This window comes from Trematomus bernacchii, unplaced genomic scaffold, assembly GCF_902827165.1.
Source record: "Trematomus bernacchii unplaced genomic scaffold, fTreBer1.1, whole genome shotgun sequence".
Classification (NCBI taxonomy): Eukaryota; Metazoa; Chordata; class Actinopteri; order Perciformes; family Nototheniidae; genus Trematomus; species Trematomus bernacchii.
In genome coordinates, this window is record NW_022987562.1 from 255441 (window position 1) to 281259 (window position 25819).

General features: G+C 40.0%; 1 protein-coding gene across 1 annotated transcript; it reads right to left on the reverse strand.

The window, feature by feature from the left end:
- On the reverse strand, positions 1–25204 carry wdr13 (WD repeat domain 13). Its single transcript, XM_034124123.1, has 10 exons — positions 25120–25204; positions 22942–23029; positions 22089–22320; positions 21239–21348; positions 19448–19578; positions 17528–17835; positions 11821–12001; positions 10434–10575; positions 7936–8054; positions 1–1355 (listed from the first exon to the last, which is right to left on the reverse strand). Exons 2-10 carry the CDS (start codon positions 22980–22982, stop codon positions 1171–1173), a joined length of 1449 nt encoding a protein of 482 aa, XP_033980014.1. The 5' UTR covers positions 22983–23029; positions 25120–25204; the 3' UTR covers positions 1–1170.
- Positions 25205–25819: the final 615 nt, after the last annotated feature.

Here is a 25819-nt window from a genome sequence, read left to right on the forward strand (position 1 = left end):
TGACAGTTAGAGTAGTTTATTCTGTATGTGCATTAAATAAATTATATTAATCTGCATTAACTGAATATACACACACATAAAGATAAGTACAAACACATACTTAAAAACACACTTGGTCTTGTGTGAAGAGATCAATTTGATTTGCAATGTCATGCACAAGGTCTCGAATGCAAACAGGCAATAGCAGGAAGCAAACAAGGCGTTTTTCACTACACTTGATTACACTGCTGGAGTAACAGTTACATAAATAGTGAACTAGATCTATGTCAGTGTGAGACAGAGTGCTGTTGTCTTTATCCGGAAGATTGCGATGCATCCTCTGCACATGAATTCAGTCACATCCGTCAAGTCAGAGGTTAGCCATGACACATGCATGGGAGTCTCTCTTTCTGCGTTGAAAAGCTGCAGGAGTAGGAGGACTGACTGACACACACACACACACACATTACCCAATCGCTTGAATTTATAAGACCACCTACACAGCACGGTGTTTATCTGATTGCACTTGAGTTTGGCGTTACATTAATCCATTAATAGAGTGGTGCAGGAATGAGGCCTAAAACCAGTGAATGAGTTAGCATTTAGCACAGGGTTAGCACGTCTTGAAGTGAATGGTTTTTTGAACGTGTTTCTGGTTGTTAGCCCGAAATAAGGTCTATGGTTAACACAAGCTTAGCGACATAAAATACACCAGTAAATACCCCACTGGTGAATTTAAAAACGGCGATGGCTAACAAGTGTCTAAATGAGACGACTAAACGTCATCATGCTCAACATTAGCCACCTTTAGCTTAGCGGTGGTGACGTGAAGTCGTGTGACCGTGATGTAGTCCCGTCATAGCTTAACGTAAGCTTTTTACGTTTGCATTTAAGCTTTAAAAATCACAAAGGGGTGTTAGGTATGTGAATAATATTCCTACAAAACATGTCAGTATCATACATGTTTGCCACAGAGCTTATTTTTGGGCAAAATTCAAGAATTCAAATGGTAAAATGCCATTGCATTTGTCAAGAATGCTAACTTCATCCCTGCACCACTCTATTCTCCATATTCCAGTGAAAATCGACACACATGTTATCGGACGGTTAAGGAGCGGCAGGGTCGTTCTGTATGCAGTGGATGGAAGAATTGTTATGTGTTTTTGTATCATTCGTTGGAGGAGGGTTCGGTCACTTTTGCTCGCGCCTCCAGATGATCACCATGCCGGTGGAGTCGGCGGACGCCAGGAGACTCTCGTCGCAGTTGAAGCTGACGTCGAGCACCGGGCCGCCGTGACCCTGCAGCTTGTTCACGATCGCCTTCGTGTTTCGCTCCACGTCGAAGAAGTAAACGCAGGCGTCCTCGCTGCCGGTCACTGTGAGGGGGGGGGGGGGGGGGGGATATCAGAAAGTTAAGACAAGTTTATTTATATAGCACTTTTCAACACAAGGCAATTCAAAGACATTAAGAGCATAACACATATTAGAAACATTAAAGTAGAGACACTACATACTGATATACACCTGAACATCAGCAGGAGAGGACTCTTTAAAGTAGAGACACTACATACTGATATACACCTGAACATCAGCAGGAGAGGACTCTTTAAAGTAGAGACACTACATACTGATATACACCTGAACATCAGCAGGAGAGGACTCTTTAAAGTAGAGACACTACATACTGATATACACCTGAACATCAGCAGGATAGGACTCTTTAAAGTAGAGACACTACATACTGATATACACCTGAACATCAGCAGGAGAGGACTCTTTAAAGTAGAGACACCACATACTGATATACACCTGAACATCAGCAGGAGAGGACTCTTTAAAGTAGAGACACTACATACTGATATACATCTGAACATCAGCAGGAGAGGACTCTTTAAAGTAGAGACACTACATACTGATATACACCTGAACATCAGGAGGAGAGGACTCTTTAAAGTAGAGACACTACATACTGATATACACCTGAACATCAGCAGGAGAGGACTCTTTCAAGTAGAGACACTACATACTGATATACACCTGAACATCAGCAGGAGAGGACTCTTTAAAGTAGAGACACTACATACTGATATACACTTGAACATCAGCAGGAGAGGACTCTTTAAAGTAGAGACACTACATACTGATATACACCTGAACATCAGCAGGAGAGGACTCTTTAAAGTAGAGACACTACATACTGATATACACCTGAACATCAGCAGGAGAGGACTCTTTAAAGTAGAGACACTAAATACTGATATACACCTGAACATCAGCACGAGAAGACTCTTTAAAGTAGAGACACTACATACTGATATACACCTGAACATCAGCAGGAGAGGACTCTTTAAAGTAGAGACAGTACATACTGATATACACCTGAACATCAGCAGGAGAGGACTCTTTAAAGTAGAGACACTACATACTGATATACACCTGAACATCAGCAGGAGAGGACTCTTTAAAGTAGACACACTAATACTGATATACACCTGAACATCAGCAGGAGAGGACTCTTTAAAGTAGAGACACTACATACTGATATACACCTGAACATCAGCAGGAGAGGACTCTTTAAAGTAGAGACACTACATACTGATATACACCTGAACATCAGCAGGAGAGGACTCTTTAAAGTAGAGACACTACATACTGATATACACCTGAACATCAGCAGGAGAGGACTCTTTAAAGTAGAGACACTACATACTGATATACACCTGAACATCAGCAGGAGAGGACTCTTTAAAGTAGAGACACTACATACTGATATACACCTGAACATCAGCAGGAGAGAACTCTTTAAAGTAGAGACACTACATACTGATATACACCTGAACATCAGCAGGAGAGGACTCTTTAAAGTAGAGACACTACATACTGATATACACCTGAACATCAGCAGGAGAAGACTCTTTAAAGTAGAGACACTACATACTGATATACACCTGAACATCAGCAGGAGAGAACTCTTTAAAGTAGAGACACTACATACTGATATACACCTGAACATCAGCACGAGAGGACTCTTTAAAGTAGAGACACTACATACTGATATACACCTGAACATCAGCAGGAGAGGACTCTTTAAAGTAGAGACACTACATACTGATATACACCTGAACATCAGCAGGAGAGGACTCTTTAAAGTAGAGACACTACATACTGATATACACCTGAACATCAGCAGGAGAGGACTCTTTAAAGTAGAGACACTACATACTGATATACACCTGAACATCAGCAGGAGAGAACTCTTTAAAGTAGAGACACTACATACTGATATACACCTGAACATCAGCAGGAGAGGACTCTTTAAAGTAGAGACACTACATACTGATATACACCTGAACATCAGCAGGAGAGGACTCTTTAAAGTAGAGACACTACATACTGATATACACCTGAACATCAGCAGGAGAGAACTCTTTAAAGTAGAGACACTACATACTGATATACACCTGAACATCAGCACGAGAGGACTCTTTAAAGTAGAGACACTACATACTGATATACACCTGAACATCAGCAGGAGTATAACACAGGTACATGAATAAAAGTTACTGTGCAGTTTAAGATATGAATAGTTCAATTAAAAGCAGCGGCAAAAAGAAAGTCTTCAGCCTGGATTTAAAAGTAGTCAGAGTTGCAGCGGACCTGCAGGATTCTGGTAGTTTGTTCCAGATATTTGATGATATCGCTAACCAAATTCTCACATTCCTCGAGTCTTCCCGTGAAATTATAGTTCTTTTGACAGTTTTCTAACCTTTTTATATTCCTTTCATCCTTCTCTTTCAATCATTTTGCATCCCCAGACAGTTAAGGAGAAATGAAAATAATAAAGAGATGAAAACATGATGATTGGGTGATATGAATAAATCATTTTGGATGGGAAATTGAGATCTTAATAGTTTACACTGCACAGGTTTTCCTGCTGGTAACTTAATATATAAATAGATTTTTCAACATTATTATTATTATTGAGTTTTCACCATTTAATTTAAAAGGAGGAACATTAAAGGTGGGGTAGGCAATTCACTTCAGAAACACTTTTTGTTATATTCCATGGAATGCTCTTAACATCCCGATAGCAATGAATATATTAAATGCTTTGACAATAAATCCATACAAAAATGTCATCTATAGAAGCCGTAGTGCTGTAAAAAGCACGACCAGTTATTTTAGCCGGCCCGGCTAAAATAACTGGATGTCCTACCTGCCTGTCAGCCTTCCATCTGTGCACAAACTTATCTCGTGCCCTCATTGGTCATGTGCGCGTTCGTGTGTGTTGGAGGAGGGGCTCTGTAAGGAAGTCTGAAGGAAGGGGCAGATTTCTTCCGGTTGTGTACTTTCAAATTCTAGTGCACTCGAGCTGGTTTCTCCATTCTTACCTACCCTACCTTTAAGTATGCATACTTACATAAACCTAAATAAAAAATATAAACCTTTACATATAAATAATAACAAAACTATAAAATAAATACAAAATTAAACTCCCATAACAAGAAAGGTAAAAAAGATATAATAATAATAACATTTATTTAAAATAAAACCCAAAAACATGTTACATTTCAGCCTTTAAAAGTGTTCTTTCCAAGACTATATTGATATATATTAAATATCAATTTGTATTGTGTGGTCATACTGGTGAAAATTTGAATGACAATTCGTAGCCTATTTATGAAAAGAAGTCCTCAAACCTTTAACAGACAAAAGTACTATATAACAGCACTAAATATATATTAGGGTTAGACCTATATATTGGTTGTTCAAGTTAAATTGGGACCAATAAAGTATATATCTATCTATATATTTATCTAAATGAACTGGCTTAATTTTTATTAAACGTTTATTGTGTTATTCTATCACTTTGATTCCAAGTGTCCCCAACGTTTAAATGCCTAAATAAGGGAGACGGCAAATAATGCTAAATGAAGCAAGAAAAACTGCTTTGTTCCTCTAACTCAAAGTTAACACAAAAGAATATAATTTATTTTAAGAAATGAGGCCATTTCTGAGGACTCTCAAGACCTTACATCTTTTTCAATAGACAGCATTGTTGTATTTACAATCAACCATTTCATTTCTATTCATTCCTCAGGTGTCTCTTTGTGCCCTTTTTTTTATGAATGTAAGAAATCTTGTTCTAAGACCTCAGTTTCTTTTGTAAGAATGAAATAACGACACATCGCTAACTGAAGACTCTCGGGTGTCTGTTGACTGGCGCCACAAAGCTGATCATTTCAACACTGAGAGACTCGACTGCAGAATGAACTGTTGATTGTTAGAAATAATGAAAAGGTGAGGAAAGTCAAGTCAGGTGAAGCTCTGAGTGGAATATGACTCACGCAAACAAAAGACAATTATCCAGCTTTGTTAACATTTGAGTGCTTTTTCCTTGGTGTGAAGGTCTTTCATATTAGTTAAATTGTGCTATACTTTTAAAACAAGTGTTGTATTATATGGATAATTCATTTTCAGTGGTGGCTAAGTACTATTGTGGAAAAAATATGCTTTTATCTAACAGAATATTCTGCTTCAAACCATATTTGTTGGAGTTAAGCTATTATAAAACCTCACTGTCAGTGCCGTCAATAACACCGTTTGCTGCACACAAAGGGAGACACACACCTGTTTAAACAAGACCGTTAAGCTGCTTTCTAACTGCACCATGAATCACATTTATATAACCAGAACAAATAATCAGTCCCCTCCATTTTTGGGGAAAACTACATCATAAAATATGAGGACTCTGAAAGAAATATGGCATCTTCATTCATAGACCTCAATAGAAGAGTAATCACATTAAAAATATACTACTATGAAATTCAAAATCCCTTTATAGTTTATTTGCCAGCTCATAAAGTGATGAGCTGATGAAATGTTCAGTACCCCAAAGTTTTATGTTAGAAATGTACAGTACAGGTTAACCAGAAAGCGGCCATATTTGTAGTCCCGCTTCGCTGATTATAATGAGTTTTACATTTTAAGTTTAAAGCATTTTTGATATTGATTCAACATCCTCAATATATTGTATGTCAAAAACCACTCTAAGATTCTCCAAATCACCCGAGCCATTTTTTAGCTATTGGCAGCATATATGCTAACTGATGCAATTTATGCTAATTGTGCTAATTGCCCAACATATGCAAGTTAGCATCCGGCAGTTTCTATGTGCTGGGGACCCTACTATATATTTCTAACATAAAACTTTGGGGTCCTCACTCTAGCTTTTAATTTCTTATCATCAACCCACCCACACTTTTTACTTTCGCACTTAAAGGTGGGGTAGGTAATTTTGGAGAAACCAGCTCGAGTGCGCTAGAATTAGAAAATACACAGCCGGAAAAAATCTGCCACTTCCATACAGAGCCCCTCCTCCAACACACACGAACGCGCACATGACCAATGAGGGCACGAGATAAGTTTGTGCACAGATGGAAGGCTGACAGGCAGGTAGGCCATCCAGTTATTTTAGCTGGGCCGGCTAAAATGATTGGTCGTGCTTTTTACAGTACTACGGCTTCCACAGATGACATTTTTTTATGGATTTTTTATCAAAGCACTTCAGATATTCATTGCTATCGGGATGTTAAGAGCATTCCATGGAATATAACAACAAGTGTATCTCGAGCCGGTTTCTCAAACTTACCTACCCCACCTTTAAATTAGGACTTTTTTTTATGTTGTTCTGTTCCGATTCTATGTAAAGCGTCTTCGAGCATTAGGAAAAGCGCTATAAAAATCGTATGTATTTTTATTATTACTCAACATTCCCGGGTTTACACTGCTGGCAACTAGACTATAGATGAGAGTAACACCTACGTCACTTCCGGGCGAAAATTACTGCCCCGCCCACTTTTGGGGGAAAACAACGCTCTCATTTGAATGGCGGTCAATACAAATTCTGAAGTCTTTGCCAATCCGATCAGACATGTTTGAAAACCGTGGATTTTTGGATCTTCAAAGAGCCCGATTACGATGGCCAGACAGGCAAACAATTACATGAAATCATTTGAAATCGACGATCGGGCTACTGGTTACATTAAAATCAGTAGGCGAGGCAGTAATTTCGCCAGCTGTTACTCTCATGAGCGAGGCGGAAAATAATAGTTTTATCATGCCAACCAGCTGCTGTGTTGTTTATTGCACCTCAGACATGAAAACAAATCCAGAGTTCAGTGTTTCTGTACTTCCTCTAAGAAAAAAGGACAGTAACAGAAGAGCTCTGTGGCTTCAGGCTCGATCGCCATTCAAATGACAGCGTTGTTTCCCCCAAAAGTGGGCGGGGCCGTAAAGTGACGTAGCTGTTACTGTCATCTATGGACATCGATCGCCTACTGCTATATTTAACCATATATCGAGCCCGATCGTCGATTTCCAATGATTGAATGTAATTGTTTGCCTGTCTGGCCATTGGGCTCTTTGAAGATCCAAAAATCCACGGTTTTCTTAAATGTCTGATCGGATTGGCAAAAACTTCAGAATTTGTATTGACCGCCATTCAAATGACAGCTTTGTTTTTCCCCAAAAGTGGGCGGAGCCGTACTTTTTGCCCGGAAGTGACGCACGTGTTACTCTCATCTAATATGTAGATAAACACTTAAAACCGCCAAAAAAGGTCGTAAAATCACTTAAAAACACACATAAGCTTAACTCAGGTTACTTAATTGCTTAAATGTTTGTTTAATTCTATTTTAAGATGTTTAAATTCTAGTATTGTTTATTTCTACTCTTTAATTTCTACCTATTTGCAATGCCTTGTTTTGTTTTGTTGTGTTTCATGCTGCTGCAACGCAAACATTTCCTAATTTGGGATCAATAAAGTATCTCTTAACTTATCTTAAATGATGGTATTAAGGGTTTTGTTTTTTGCCCATCTTCTCCTCCTGCAGCGTATAACAAGCTAAATGTCTTATACTTATATCACATCTGGAGCTCAGAGGGTCTTCTTACCCACGCAGGCCCCCTGTCTGAAGGACATGAGGGGGCAGAAGATGCTGTGGACGTGCTGCGAGCCGTGCTGGATCGGGAAGCTCCTCTTCAGCTGCAGAGTGCCGTCGTTATCCACAACCCTGCGGACACGAAGAGGAAAAACTGATCAGAAATCAAGGAAATTATTAAATATTAGGGGCGGGGGAAATAATCGATACAGCATAGTATCGCGATACTTTGCGTGGCGATATTGTATCGATACACGGACACCAAGTATCGATATTTGAATATATAAACTGTAGCATATCCCTCCGAAAGACGGTCGTACGCTTGACTTATGATTTCTAATGTATTGAAAACTCCAAAAACCAACGTAAGAGCTACACAAAGACACAAAACAACAAATACATTTAAGCTACATCCATATGCAACCCAGTCTCACGGCATTTCGTGTTATTAGTCACGAAATTAATTGTATCTATTGATTCGTGTTCACCAACACGATTTTCGCATTTTTTTCGTGTCACACAGAACGATTTTAAATGCAATGTATTTCTATTGGTAGTATGTTTCGTGCCTGCAACACGTCTTTTTGTCCGGTCGAGTCTTGGAAGACCAGAAGCTGTGTGGTTCATAAAAACATGTTCTTACTCAATATCTTACCCTAAGCCTAACCCTTTTATTTTAAATTGTATAATGTCGGAGTTTTTTTGCCGTCCGCGAGGAAAATAAATGTGGCTCAGAGCCTCAGAATACTGAAATCTGTATTTTTTTAAATCTGTTTTTCCTTCTAATTTGTTATTATTTGGTGCAGGCACGAAACATACTACCAATATAAATACATTGCTTTTAAAATCGTTCTGTGTGACACGAAAAGAAATGGCGAAATCGTGTTGGTGAAGACGAATCAATAGATTAAATTCGTGACTATAACACGAAATGCCGTGAGACTGTGTTGCCATATGAGCATTACTTTAGAATACCATTAGACAAGTGAACTTCAAATAGTTAGCAAAGTTATAATACATTATATAAACAAATTGAGACACAAAGCACATGTTTACAGCTAACACTAACCTTGTGCCTCTTGCTAACACTTAAATGTAAACTTTATCTTTTGATATCGCCGTATTTAAATGTTGTACTTTATCTCCGTTCTTTTTCTCCGTCAAGTTTTTGCTTTGGGAACAGTAACTTCCTAATAGCGCAAAGTCGCCTTCAAAATAAAAGCGTGTCTATATAAAACAGGAAGTTACGTTAAGACATGTATACAATTACAATGAAAGTAACAAAAACAATGCCATCTCCTTTTCAGGTTCAAAGAACACAAATTGGGTTATTTACAGAAACTATTCATATTGCAAATACATTTTTTAACCAGGAAGGGAAGACGGACATGAGCCATGTGATTTGCAATATCACAATATATCGTATCGCAATACTTAGCATATCGTAGCATCGCAGTACTATCGTATCGTGGCTTAAGTATCGCGATAGTATCGTATCGTGGGGAGCCTGGTGATTCCCAGCCCTATTAAATATACCTTCGGAGTGAAGATGCACCGATGAAGAGGGCTTTATATTATCAGGTAGGGACGTCACAATACCAGATATTTAGTCGTAGACACTAATAACAATGAAATTGTACACGTTTTTAAACAATTTTTATATTAGGGTGAAAATTACAATACAATAAATACCATGTACTTTAACATACACTCCTTTATTAACATTTTGCATACCGTTTTTTGTTAGAAAAGTAAACAAACCCCTTAAAACATGTCGTAATTTAGAATCAGAACAATGTATTTATTCAGGGCAAACTGGACATTGTGTTTCAAAATAAAATATAATAAAAATATTTATACAGACAGAAGAAGTTAAAGTAGGAATGTGCAGTACAAAAAAAAAAAATAGGATATTTATAAAAAACATGTGAAGTTAGAAAAAAAAAAAGTACAAATAAATAAAAACAATAAAATGTCCTCTTTAGTTTCTTTTTTATATTGCTGTGAAAACATCTCCTTGAAACAACATTATTTATTTTAGTATCTCACATAAATCTACATTTAACATGATTACATTTAATGGAATAATTGACATTCACCCAATGCACATTTTTACTGAGTAGAGCTTGAACGTCTCATAATGTAACTCAACCTCTGTTAGCATTAGCTCCATTATGTAGCCAAGCAGGACTGCCTCAAAAATGCCTTTAAAAAAAACCCATTATTTTCTCTGTTTTAAATCACATTAGAGGGAATATCTCTGGGTTTTGGACTGATTTGAGGAACAGATATGGATTTGTTTGACTATTTTCTGACAAAAACGATTAGTCGGTTAGCCTAGAATATAATCTTCAAATGATTTGCTATGAAATGACTTGTTATTTGTTTTTAGTTGTTATTCCCCACTGTAAAGCACCTGAAAAAGCGCTTAGAAATCAAAATTATTATTTGAAGCCCTAGCATAGACAGAACAGTTAATGACCAGCTCCCCCCCCCCCCCCCCCCACTGACCTGTAGAGCAGCAGCTTGTTGACGCAGGCGTTGATGAGCAGCGAGGGGTCTCTGGCCTCGCGGCTGATCCAGGATCGAGCAGAGATGCTGCAGATGGAGCTGCCCTCGCTCACCACCAGACGCTTGGCTTTGGTCAGCTTCCCTGTAGGAGGGGGGGGGGGGAAACAGCAGAGACCGGCAGTGACACATCCATCCTCTCAACCTCCGACATGTAGGACTCAAACACTGATCAGAATGAGGGATTCAGGCTAGGGGGAATTGGCAAAAAATAACTGATTGCGATTATTATGTCTGATACAAACTGGTACTGGTACACGTTAATGAAGATCATTATCAGATCAAAAGACGCTATTTTACAACCGTAATATTATAGACATTATTTATCGTCTCGTACTAATCGCAAGGGAATTGTACTCCGTTATAAGACATTAAAAACACTTGCAACTCAAATTAAGACTCATTAAATAATATCTCGATGGCAAGGGCTGCACGAATTCTGAAAATAACTGGTGCAACCATGAAGACCCTTTCGTTTTCATTATTTATTTATTTTAAAGTAGTCTATTTGAAGATACATTGCAAGTTAACGCACATCAGTATAACATCAAAAATGTCAAAATGCTGCAGTTAGCAACAAATGCTAATTATGATCTGTACATTAGATACATGTAATACATTTTATATTGTCTAGTACTAATTCCCAAGTAAAACAAACATTTGCGCCATTGAATGATTAAGCATAGCTCACGACAGGCCGTGGTATATGCTTATTATATCACAGCTAAGGGGCGTGGTTCGGCCCGAAGCGAAGCAAGCAGTTGTCCGCTTATAAAACGGACAACTGCTTGTCCGTTTCATAAGCTCAGTTATATGACATTAAAAACACTTGCAACCAAATGTAAGAGATAATATTTCCCATCTTACTGACTAGATCTCCCTGAATTAGGAAAACAATGAATAAGTGCTATTTACTAATACTGCAATCGTGATTTGATTGACGATATTAAAGGATTTCTCTTTTTTATTTATTTAAACTATCATTGAAAAAAAGGTATCAATTATCATGGGGTGATTTTTTTAGAGGAACTGTAGGTTTTATTGGTAAGTCTGTAGAATACTGTTTGTACATGTTTTCACTTTATTGCGCTTACTGGAGATAATAATAATAATAATAATAATAATAATAATAATAATAATACTACATGTTATTTATATAGCGCTTTTCCTGGTGCTCAAAGCGCTCAGCTAGGTGGAAGAGGGGGGAGGGGTTAGAGGATTAGGAATTGAAGGCGTGAAAAGGTGAGTTTTGAGGGCTTTTTTGATACAATACCATTTTAGATGACTTCTGCATCCCTGATTGAGGAGCAGCCAGGTGTTACTTACGTACCTGTGGCCATGTCGAAGAGGAAGGAGAAGATGCTCCCGCGGTCGTCTCCCGCCCACAGGATCCTCCCCGGAGCGTCGAAGGAGAGCGAGAGCACGCGGCCCGTCAGCTTGCTGCACCCCCCCTTCACCTTCTTCCCCGTGGAGATGTTCACCACCTGCAGGTGATGCTTGCTGTTCCCCACCTGCAACACAGAGCCAGCAGGAGGACGTTCAGCACTCATTAGAATATATATATATATATACACTGATGAACTGACGGGGAAACACTGATTGTGAGGATGCACTGAGACTCGAGAGAGCAAGGGATTTTTGGTAAATGGTAAATATTTATTTGAGCTCTAACTCTTAGGGCTGAACAATAATTAGCTTGTTGTCGGTATTTTTGATGGCACCTTCATAAAAAGAAGTATCTCTACTCATCTCATTGTACCTGTAAACAATAAAGGATTCTATTCTATTCTAATGAGACAGTTATTGATTACAATGCATTATGGTTAATCTGAGAGAGATGCAATCTTTGTAAAATGCTAAATACGTGTCGACGTACTAGAAGTATTTTTTTTAGTATTGTGTATTTAGTATTATACAAATCGTATTCTGCAGGCTTCAGAACAAATCTCTGTCTCTCCATAATATCTGGAGATTAGTGTATTATATCTCAAATGTTATTGTGTATTTACAATGCGGAAATATTTTAGGTCTGTGAACAAACCTTGAAATTGGATGACGGATAGGAGGGTTATTTTCCTTATAAACTAAGCTTTTAAGCTTTTTAACTAATTCAATGTCTGGTACCTTGCCTGTATCAATAGTCTGTATTAATATTAAATTAGGTAAATAAAGAAAATGTGTTGTCAATCATCATCTGTGTTTATTATTGAGCTGGAAAACTATTGATAAAAGACATCATCAAGCTATGTTGGTGTTTAATTAAAATGGCGGTCAATTTTCACATCAATAGAATACAAAAATATGAAGCTCTGCAACGCGTCACACAACAAATGTAAGATCAATTACAACAGGATAAAAGTATTTGTAACACACCAAATATATTATAATGTATACAATTTACCATATTTATAATATATTTTTTATATGGATTTTTTATTAAACTGTGAATAATTTAAAAAAGGAGAATTTCTGGATGATTTAGAAGTTTGCATTAATCACAGTTATACAGATATCTGTCTCAATTTGTTCACTCCTATGTCTAACTCTGTGAAATCCAACAGAAAGCATCAAATGAAGCTCAGCGCAAGTTCAACCAGGAAGACCGTCCCCACTCATTCATTTAGTATGTCCATGTTACTACTCTCTCTCCTCTCAATAAGTGATCAGGGGCGTCACTCCCCAGCTTAACCAATCACTTCGCTCTATTCTCACAAGCCTATCATAGCGCTCTGCTAACCCTTTTAAATCTGCTCTTCCCTCTGACAGCTGTCATTTCAGGTGACTCGACGCAACCCTCCTCCACCCCTTTTCACCTCCTGTTCCTTTGAATCCAGGGTCAAGCTAAGCCCCTCCCCTTCAGACCGACCCCAACTATCCATTCACCGCCACCAGGGTCAAGCTAAGCCACTCCCCTTCAGACCAACCCCAACTATCCATTCACCACCACCAGGGTCAAGCTAAGCCACTCCCCTTCAGACCAACCCCAACTATCCATTCACCACCACCAGGGTCAAGCTAAGCCACTCCCCTTCAGACCGACCCCAACTATCCATTCACCACCACCAGGGTCAAGCTAAGCCCCTCCCCTTCAGACCGACCCCAACTATCCATTCACCACCACCAGGGTCAAGCTAAGCCACTCCCCTTCAGACCGACCCCAACTATCCATTCACCACCACCAGGGTCAAGCTAAGCCCCTCCCCTTCAGACCGACCCCAACTATCCATTCACCACCACCAGGGTCAAGCTAAGCCCCTCCCCTTCAGACCGACCCCAACTATCCATTCACCACCACCAGGGTCAAGCTAAGCCACTCCCCTTCAGACCGACCCCAACTATCCATTCACCACCACCAGAGTCAAGCTAAGCCACTCCCCTTCAGACCGACCCAACTATCCATTCACCACCACCAGGGTCAAGCTAAGCCACTCCCCTTCAGACCAACCCCAACTATCCATTCACCACCACCACCAGGGTCAAGCTAAGCCACTCCCCTTCAGACCGACCCCAACTATCCATTCACCACCACCAGGGTCAAGCTAAGCCCCTCCCCTTCAGACCGACCCCAACTATCCATTCACCACCACCAGGGTCAAGCTAAGCCACTCCCCTTCAGACCGACCCCAACTATCCATTCACCACCACCAGGGTCAAGCTAAGCCCCTCCCCTTCAGACCGACCCCAACTATCCATTCACCACCACCAGGGTCAAGCTAAGCCCCTCCCCTTCAGACCGACCCCAACTATCCATTCACCACCACCAGGGTCAAGCTAAGCCACTCCCCTTCAGACCGACCCCAACTATCCATTCACCACCACCAGAGTCAAGCTAAGCCACTCCCCTTCAGACCGACCCAACTACCCATTCACCACCACAAGGGTCAAGCTAAGCCCCTCCTCTTCAGACCGACCCCAACTATCCATTCACCACCACCAGAGTCAAGCTAAGCCCCTCCCCTTCAGACCGACCCCAACTATCCATTCACCACCACCAGGGTCAAGCTAAGCCCCTCCCCTTCAGACCGACCCCAACTATCCATTCACCACCACCAGAGTCAAGCTAAGCCCCTCCCCTTCAGACCGACCCCAACTATCCATTCACCACCACCAGGGTCAAGCTAAGCCCCTCCCCTTCAGACCGACCCCAACTATCCATTCACCACCACCAGGGTCAAGCTAAGCCCCCTCCCCTTCAGACCGACCCCAACTATCCATTCACCACCACCAGGGTCAAGCTAAGCCCCTCCCCTTCAGACCGACCCCAACTATCCATTCACCACCACCAGGGTCAAGCTAAGCCCCTCCCCTTCAGACTGACCCCAACTATCCATTCACCACCACCAGGGTCAAGCTAAGCCACTCCCCTTCAGACTGACCCCAACTATCCATTCACCACCACCAGGGTCAAGCTAAGCCACTCCCCTTCAGACTGACCCCAACTATCTATTCACCACCACCAGGGTCAAGCTAAGCCCCTCCCCTTCAGACTGACCCCAACTATCTATTCACCACCACCAGGGTCAAGCTAAGCCCCTCCCCTTCAGACTGACCCCAACTATCCATTCACCACCACCAGGGTCTAGACCCCGGGGGGGGTTTCATCGGATCGGTTCTCCCCTCCCGAACGATACTCCTGCACAACGGGGCCTAATCGCCAAAACTCCATTACGTTCATTTGTGTATTCCTGGCAATAAATATGTATCCTTACATCCAAACCGTCTCTCCTGATTGAAGTGGCACCTTCTGTTCAGGCAGATAAAACTGTTAAATCTGAACAAATCAGGAACCCACATTTCTTCCTATAGAATATTACTGCTTGTTGTGTCGGTTAAAAACTCAAATCCATCTCCCTCATGTTCCGTTTAATGAGCCGTAAACGGACACTGCTGTGCACGGCTTTCACTTCACATCCTGCTCATCAGTTTAAGTGTTCGTCATTGGAAAAGCAACTTCATTATCCTCGACATTTAGCACTTTTGTTTTCGCTAACAAAAGATGACATTCTATTGTAAATCTGAATCGATGTCTGCGTACATATTGCATGCATTCAGCTGTCGGGGGAGCGACGTGAAAAGCTTTACCTCTGCATGCATTACTGTGTAGTGAATATACGTCAGGGTTTTGTTCAAACCAAGTAACAGGGTCTCAGCAAGTGATGCCAGAAAACAATATTTCTGTTCGTCAAAAACAGTATAATTACTCAAAGAATATGATGATAAACAGAGCGTCAGACAGCAGAGACAGCTTTGTTTTTACGGAGCTCAGAATAAATATGGGGTCGATGTCCGGTCGGTTTGTCGTTTCTTTTACTGTCCTTTTTTCTGTAGAGGAAGTAAAGAAACCGTAACTCTGGATTTATTTGTGGTTTGAGGTGCAAAATATGACTCAGCGGCTTTAAGACGGGCCGTAATTGACGTGAGCGCCCTCATACTATATTTTCAGAGAAAAACCCCCGTACGCAGTGGCGTAACAAGGTTGTGATTGGCCCCGGTGCAAATATTGTTTTGCAATAGGAGTCAGGACTCAGAGAGACACGAGGAGAGCTGGAGCTTTGATGGCAAACACTGACGGTTTATTTGGAGCTTCGGCCGGAGAATTCACAAGACATCTAGACCCCGAGAAGGATGTGTTCCAGGTGTCCCACAACAATAACTATCTCTGACAGAGAGTTGCCCGGTCACAAACTGGTAACAACAACAACTTGCTAGGGCAGCCCCTCCTTAAGGGAGATAGCGGAGACACTAGGGCAAATGATTCCCTAACAAGACGTATCAGTCTGTGTTTTCTAAATTGGGGTCATCTATTTAGTTGTGTTTTAAAATGTTTTTACTAGGGCTGTCAAGTTAACGGCGTTAAATAAATAAAAAATGTAACGCCACTAATTATTTTAACGTGCGATTAACGCATGTGTATTTGTCCTCGGCCCGCCCCGTAGTTTCAGAGCCCAAAGGCTTGACGTTGTTGTTGTTGTTGTTAGTTGGATGGTGGGAGATTCTAACGAGAGATATGGATACTAAAAAAAGGTGTTTTAAACAGCAAGCCAAGCACCCAGCTGATGCTCAGCCCCGCTCCTGCCGCTCGCTTGAGGCAGACCACGCTTTGTCGGGGAGACGCCTGGACACGGTGTCTACGAGCAGCAAGCTTTCAACAGCGATAGCTAAATGGGGGGGCTACAGCTTAACATTGTGGAGGACGAGGGGCTGCGTTAGATCATTCGGATCGCATCCAACGTGTCGACTGCACATCACAGCGCATTCTTTTGACCCTAGGTGGGAACTTCAGCCTCATGCTTTGACTGTTATGAAGACAGAGGAGCGGCATTTCGCCGACAACTGTAAACAGGCTTGTCTGTTTGAGCAACTGGCTCAGTGCAGAGAAGTGCACAGGGTTGGGAGAGAGTGAAGAGAGAAAGAGAGAGAAAGAGAGAGAAAGAGAGAGAAAGAGAGAAAGAGAGGAAAGAGAGAGAAAGAGAGAAAGAGAGAAAGAGAGAAGAGAGAGAGAGAGAGAGAGAGAGAGAGAGAGAGAGAGAGAGAGAGAGAGAGAGAGAGAGATGAGAGAGAGAGAGAGAGAGATTCCAGGCTGTTGTGTTGAGAATATTCAGGAGAATATTTGTCATTGTTCAAATGATAATAAACAAACATATTTGTCCACTCATATATTGATAAGAGTATTACAAACTTGAAAAATATTCCTCTAAAGTACATTTAGAACAGATACAAAATGTGCGATTAATTTGCGATTAACTATTTTAATCGACTGACAGCCCTAGTTTTTACATCATGTATGAGGGTTTTCAGTCTGTGGCTATAAGGATGGTTTTATTGTCTCGTGCTTTTACATTAGTTTCTTTTTGTCCTATCGGTTTTGTCTAAATGTATTTATGCTGATTTTTTATATATGTATTGATGTACAGCACTTTGGTCAACACTTTTTAAATGTGTTCTATAAATAAAGTTGGATTGGATTGGATGATGCTTAACGTGCACTGTTCCTCTTTCACATACACACATTGATAACAGATGAATAACTAACTCACCACGGTCAGGTTGTTGTTCATGGGCTGGAAGGTGCAGCAGAGCAGCTCGCTGGACTCGGGGTCTCGGACCTCTCGGATGCAGCGCCCGTCTCCCGTGTTCCAGATCCGCAGCGTCCCGTCCAGAGACGTGGACACGATGATGTCGTTGCTCAGGGACCAGGCGAAGTCCGTGACGGGACCCGCGTGACCTTTCAGGGTCACCTTCACGCTGGGGGGGGACGGGGACAGCGTCATGATGGAAAGCGTCCCGTCCAGAGAGCAGCAGGCCAGCAGGTGCTTATCGTCGTTAGCAAACTGCAGCCGGGGAACTGGGGGAAGAAGAAAGAGAAGTGAGTGACAATACACAAACACACACGCACACAAACACGCACACTAATTTGCACGATGTTGTTGGCCTGTATGTTTGGTGTTTGCTGTTGTGCCACATATATCGTTGACATTTTGTTGTAACGCATTGTGCGCCACGCTTTGGCGATGCTATGCTTTTTAAGTGGTCGAAGCTCCTTTGTATTGTATTGAAAGAGAGGAAGAGGGAAATAAAGGCAAGGCAAGTATATTTATACAGCACCTTTCAACACAAGGCAATTCAAAGTGCTTTACAAACATTTGAGATATTATGAGCATTAAGAAATGTAAAAACACTCATCTAAAAGCAAAGATAATAAAACATGAATAACAAAGGTACATGAATTAAAGTCACAGTGCAGTGTGAGATACACACATCTGAAATGTTTAGCTCTGACTCTCAATCATCGCTCACTTTTTAGCAGAAATAGTTTTCTATCACCTCCCTTTCTTTCTACTTTCTTGTTTAACTTATCCTTTAGTTACTTCAAGTGTTTCATGCTAAACGAACCCCCCTTTGGAAAATTATAATCTAAAAAGAAACCCTAACCCTCTGAAGGAGGAAATTAAATGCATAGTTTGGGTTTTAAGGAGGCAGGGTATATGCAGGAATCCTGAAGTCAAATATAATACCTTTTAAGACCTTTTTTAAGACCCTTTCCATACATTTTAAGACCTCATCGCCACTTTGAGTTTTAACCGGTTACCTTGACGACACACTTTACCTCACATTTACTATATACAGTACTGATTGTCCTTCCTCCTTATCTTCCAACCATTTGGACGCAGACTTGCATTTCCCCATAACGATGTTGTTTAACAACCGGCGTAAACGGAGCTTTGCGCGCTATCAAGCAGTGAGCGTGCGATGTCCTGTTCAGATGACGTCAAATCCAACGGGATGCCATAAATAAATTACACAGAATCACACTACACACCTACGCAATGATTACATTCAGGCAGACTGTAGAATACAACCTCTTTGGACAATTTATATACTTATTGAAAACAAGCTACAAAATGTAATACCTTGGAAAATGCCGCTTAATACTTTTTAATAGCCTTCATTTTTGCTAAATTGATTTATCAACTTGTAATACTTTTTAAGACCCCGTGGACCCCCTGGGAGGGGTGTATGAGGTAATTCTCCTCAGACTTTTGTAAAAGTGATTTGTCACATTTATACAGATATATAGCAAGTGTCGTTGCAGTCCATAGAGCAATCAACATGTTCTTAAAGTGACCCAAAATACAAATCAAAATCAAATCAAATCAAGTTTTATTTATATAGCACATTTTTAAACGATTTTTGGTCGAGCCAAAGTGCTGTACATATAGAAAATACAAGTATACACTTGAAAATTAATACTATAGGACTACTTCAAAGAGATGTTATAATTTGGGGTTGTATGAGGTACAGTAAATGCAGTTTGGAGTAACAGAAAGGATTACTTAGTAGATTATTGTCACCGGTTTTCCTTGCTGTTTGACAGCTGTTTCTGACGGGGGAATGAAACCATTATTTTTGTTAAATAAAACCTCACTTTTAATGTACAAAAATAAAGTTCAACTTACCAGCAGAGTCTACATGTTGGTCGAAGATGTGGTGCATGCCAGCGAAGGCGTAGTTTTCACTCAGAGTCGTGTCTCCGGCCATCGCCCGGCTGGCCTCCGCCACCGAGGTCGGCACCAAGCTGCCCGGAGGCCTGCAGGGAATAAAATGAAGTTAAATTGAAATGTTTAAATTCTAGTATTGTTTTTTTGAGATGTTTAAATTCAGGTATTGTTTATTTCTACTCTTTAATTTCTAATTATGTGCAATGTTTTGTTTTGTTGTTTTTTATGCTGCAATGCAAACATTTCCCAATTTGGGATCATTAAAGTACCTCTTATCTTATCTTATCTTAAATAATCACCGTTTAATAAAAGAATAGAATAAAATCTAGCTGACAATGCTCTGTGCTTGATTAGAGAATTTGAGTCGATTGTGAAAAGCATCACTTGGCTCTCGACAGTAGATACTTAAATCTGACTACTTCACTTCCTTAGAAATTCACTTCACAAGTGTTTGTGTTACTAAGGTTTAGTACTCAAGACATGGCTCAGCTTAAAAAATATATATAAGAGATTTTGATGATTACTAAGTGCAACCAAACCATAATTACAGCCAGCAAATCCAAATAAACACAACGGCTCACAGGACAAATAAGATAAAGACCATATAACCACCACGGCCCCTGGTACACACACACACACACACACACACACACACACACACACAGCAACACAGACTGTGCTATAACTATGCTATTATGTGCAATATATATATATGCCGATAATAATAGTGCAATATAGACCTGGCTGCTATATCTCTCAGAACTGTTACAGGATGTGTATTTTGTAAATTGTGTAATTTTTGTATCTTTAATAGTTTTTTATTTGCATGTAACATGAAGCAGTCTTTGGCTCTTTTTCTGCTGTAACAAATGTACATTTTCCCTCTGTGGGACGAATAAAGGTATTCTGATTCTGACAGTAAAATGCTAAAGGACATGAGACAGAAGCTTGTTAGTGATGGTATACACTCCTAACCAACAGAGAGCATTCTGAACTCTCCAGGTCATGTACTTTCACATGAATTTCGTCTGTTGCCATCAGGGCGTAGATATGCTCTCAAATCAAAGGACTAATCGCTTTTCAAAATCATTCATCCCTTCTGCACTCAAACTTTTTAATTCTTGAAAGGCTTTTAACTTGATTATTTATTTATTTATTATTGTGATGCTATGAACTATTTATAGTGTAAATTGGAATTATCCACATCTGTGCTCCCGGGTGTATCTGTGTGTGTTTTCTTCTTGTATGTTCCTGCCTGTGTACATGACATAAGCTGCTGCTCATAACCAATTGCCCCTTGCGGGATTAATAAAGTTGTTGATTGATTGATTGATATTGGTATACACTCCTGTCTGATAGCGCTGATGGAGTGCTGGCACCCAACAGCGAACACCCTGTGTGTGAGTGTGAGTGTGAGTGTGAGTGTGTGTGTGTGTGTGTGTGTGTGTGTGTGTGTGTGTGTGTGTGTGTGTGTGTGTGTGTGTGTCTGGGAGGGAGGGTTGGGTTTGTTTCTATTTTATTTCTGTTTGTCTGTATTATTGTTATTATTTTTAGCTTACATATGTATTCTGCATTTTGTAAGTAATTGCCGTTTCTTTTTCTTATGTACTTCAAGTAATTTTATCTAAAAAATAAAGAAAACAGGTTGTGCTTTTGGTTGTACATGTTGTGTATGTAATAAAAATGTGATCACAAAACAAGGCGATGAGAGACAGAAGCTGAATGCAGGCGGAGGAACTCTGCGTTTACCTCTCGTCGTACACGACTCTGTTCATCTGGGCCTGTATCTGGTAGGATCCTCTGCTGACGGACCGGCGGTGGCCTCGGGCTCCTTGAGAGCGGGGGTCCTCCTCAAAGTCCTGCAGGAGGAGGAGGGAGAACCTCGTAGGAGTCAGTGAAAGTAAACACCACAAAGAAAACACAATAATTCTGAAAATGTGCATTAAATTAAATATCATGCTTTTTTTTAAATAAAGGGCAATTCCAGCCATTTGAACTAAGCTGCTCAGCTTCAATGTGAACAGCAACAAAAGTGTTGCTTACTGCTGATTTATGAAAACTAAAAAGTAAGCTTATTCCCTGCAAAAACATGTTTTACAAACACCCTACGAATCACTAACAAACACACCTTGGTTTGCAACAAAATACAGATTCACATGTTGACTTGCGGCACAATATTTCTTTACTTAAAGTGCTTCAAAATGTTCTATACTCCCTTAGGCACCTTATTGTCTATTATACTCTAGATGAGACCATGATTTAAAAAACAAGTAGACTAGAGATTAGGTTGAGTAAAATATAATACATTAAAGGAAAGTTAGGGTAATGGTGTTTAGAAGAGTCACTGAGTACTTCCTTGATCCCAATTTTGGAAATTGTTCTGTATTTGCAACCCACACTGTGTTTGTTAGTGAATCGTAGCGCGCTTATTACGTTTTGGCAGGGAATTCGCTCCATACTGGCCTTCCAGATGGCTCTCATATGTTGAATCCTATATTTTCAGATACTTTAAATATCTCCTTTTCCAAATGACTACAGACTACCCCCCTTCCTCCTGCTATTGTGCCTCCTCTGCCCTGTCTGTTTCTCTGGGTCTGACCTCCATGCGGTCCAGTGTGGTGCGGGAGCTGCGCACACTGCTGGCCCTGAAGCTGCTCTGCTCGGACAGCGGCCCGTAGCGCAGGGCCAGCAGCTGACTGCGCAGCCTCAGGTACTGCCTGCGCAGACCCGGCTCAAAGCCACACTTGGCGTTCTCCCTGAGCAGCTGGCTGCGGCGCCGGATGTACTGAGTTCGGAACTGGGGGAACGTAGGCGTGCGGTAAGCATTGTACCTGCAGAGAGGGAAGAGAAGGGACACACACACACACACACACACACACACACACACACACACACACACACACACACACACACACACACACACACACACCACACACACACACCACACACACACACACACACACACACACACACACACACACACACACACACACACACACACACACACACACACACCACACACACACACACCACACACACCACACACACACACACACACACACACACACACACACACATCACACACACCACACACACACACACACACACACACACACACACACACACACACACACACACACACACACTTGTATTTTTGTATTTGGGATTGTGGGAAACAGTATTTCGATCTCTCTGTCTGTACACACAAACTGAAAGATTGACACTAAAGTTGACTTTGACTTTTGATATTTTCTACTTTCTTGTTTATTTCTAGTCTTTTAATTTGTATTGTACAATGCCACGTCTTGTTATGTTGCTGCAACACAAACCTTTCCCAAATTGGAATCAATAAAGTACTTCTTATCTTATCTCACGAGTAATCCATAAGCAATTACACGTCTGATTGGCTCTCTTCATCAGTGTTGGGTATTGAAAGCATGATGGAGTCTCACCTTGCGTCCACTGCCAAAACCTGCTGCCAAACTGCTGCCATTCCACAAGCAATCTGTGAAGAGAGGAGTCCACTGCCAGCGCAGATCCCTGTCACAAAACAATCAATATTTAGGTCAGATTTTATAGCGACTTTAATCAGAATTGGATGTATTTTCTTACAAGGAATTTTGGTGTTTTGTTGCATTGATAAACACACATATTTTAGATTCCTGCAAAAAATGCTTTAAAGGTCACCTATCATGCTATTTGTAGGCAATAGCATAGGTCTCAGATATATAAAAATATATAAAAAACATGTCTATGAAGTGTTTTGCTCAAAATACCAAACAGATCACCCATTCTAGCCATGCCTCATATCCCTCTATTTCACTTCCTGTTTCAAAAGTGCTGATTTGGGGTATAAAGCTTTAAAAAAAAAAAGAATTGATACAAAATAAAAAAGGAGGGGGCTGAGCTCATGCGGGACCCGGCAGCTACTGTCTAAACTAAATACTGCCGTGATGAAAACGCCATATCATGGATTATCAAGGATTGTTTCTGAAACAGTATGGAGCTCAAAGGCTTTCTCTCTTGCCGGTTATACCACAAGGTGAGTTCCTTTTTATTTCCTGCTTCTTCACACACATGCTCTCCAGTACAGGTTAGCTCTGAGTGTTAGCGATGCTAATGTAAACACCGACCATATTACGTCCAAAACAGTCGGGCATTGTTTCTGATAGCAACGTTTCTGATAGTGCCGCGAGTCCACATTTACGATATTACGTCATATCGGACGCAAATCTGGATCAGCTCCGTTGTAGCCCCGTTTTTAGAGATTTGGGTACGGAGGAAAAGAGAGAGGGTTTTATTTTCTGATGCTGCGTGAGTTCCCCGACACACCGGGGATACATCTTTATGTATAAAAGACATCAAAAAGTGCATTTTGCATGATAGGTCCCCTTTAAGTCAAACGAATAGCTACTTTATTAAGAATCTGAATTTGGGTATAATTTCACATACAAGGAATTTACAGAAACACAATAAAAGATATATAAAAAAAGTAGTTTTTCAGAATATCTATAGTTTCATCCCGGTGAAATAAAATGTTATTGGTTGCTTCCTTTTCTTAACATAATAAACAAAAAAACTAAATGTGTACAATAAACGTAAATACATTATATTCAGGTTATTTATTTGTGTCCGTAGGTAGATTTCACACAATATAAACACTTATAAGTACTGTATGTGTAAATTAAGAGTTGAACAGCTCTGCAGTTTTAGAGGGTGCAGTGTTATACCTAAAAGCACTAATAATTATAACAAAAATAAACTTTATTCTTTGCACTTTTCACAAAAGATATGCAGTTTAAATGCATTACAAAAATAAAGCATATTCAAAACGGGCAAATAGACATTAAAATGAGAAATGATAAAGACAGGAAATGCCTAAGATATACAAGATAGAGAATTTGTAAAGAACATTTACCTAAATTACAGGACAATTTAAATGAATATGTCATTTAGAAATGTTGTGAATAAACTCTAGCTCTACTGTATGTCACTGTTTCAGACCAAACTATTTTAATTTCGTGTTTGTTTGTTTGTTATTAAACCTGCCGGGTTGTCCCTCACTATGTCGGTGTACACCTACTGTTATTATAAATCCCTCTGTTAATGTATAAAGTTCATGACAATTGTAAAACATGATAATGAGAAAGGGAGGGTTTCAATTAACACTTCTCCCTTATTGCAAACCTTTATTACTCCCTTAATTGCAAGTATACTTCATTGTGGCAAACGTTCTCAACTATATTCTAAATAAACATCTGATATATCACCCCCACCCATAAAAGGCATTGAATCAGGGGATGCTCTAGAATAAAATGGCACCATTTGATAATTTGACGAGTTTTAACACCAGAAAATGATAGTTAAAGTGCAGTAAAACAGTCAAAAAGAGCTAAAATATGTGTGTATTTGGTTTAGCATGCATACAGGAAGTAGTCTCTGACAGCTAACGTTAGCTAGCAGTTAGCCACAACATCAAATACGTTTCCCTCGCTTAAATGTCATTCTCCCACAAATCCTCCAATTGACATAGATAGTCTATCATTAAGCGAGCTTATACAGAGAATACGGCATTGTCTAGTCATAATTAAGGACAAAAACACGGAGAAATAAGGCTGAAAACGGCTCACCTTCCTTAGCTTCTCTCCATCTCTGCTTCAACAGTCAGGTCACGTGACCCGCTAAGACCCGCCCACTAGTGAGGAGCAAAATCTGATGATTCACAGCTTCAGATTTCTTTATTATTTCTTTATTTCTTTATTCTTTTAGACAATGTGATGAAACTACTGCTATTTGATTAGATAAGGAAATGAAACACATTTGTTATTATCTTTGTCTTTTTTTGTATGTTTCTTTTTAAATCGTTAATTTGAGTCTGACATTAAAGAACTAAACTAAACTGATAAATTAATTCTGGCTACTAAAACTTTGACCCTCCTCAAATAAGATACAAGTAGTGGTCGAATAATAACTTAACTTAACAAAACAACAAAGAACAACAATAATATATTAAATCAATAAATAATAATAATAATGTATTGTTCTAGTAATGCTTAAAAGTTTCTGAATTAGAATGTTGGGTATCCCTTATCATGGATCATGTCACTGTATATATTTACAAATAAAGCTGTGTTATTATTTGTACATTATTATATTTTTCAATTAGTTTTTGTTTATCATCTATCCCCCCCCCCCCCCCCCCCCCCCCCCCCCCCCCCTTTGCTTTTTGGGGGGGATTAATACATTGTCAAATAGATGTAATATATTAAAAAAAATACAATATTTGCCACCATTTTGTGGAGTAGAAGTACAAAGCATAGCATAAAGTGC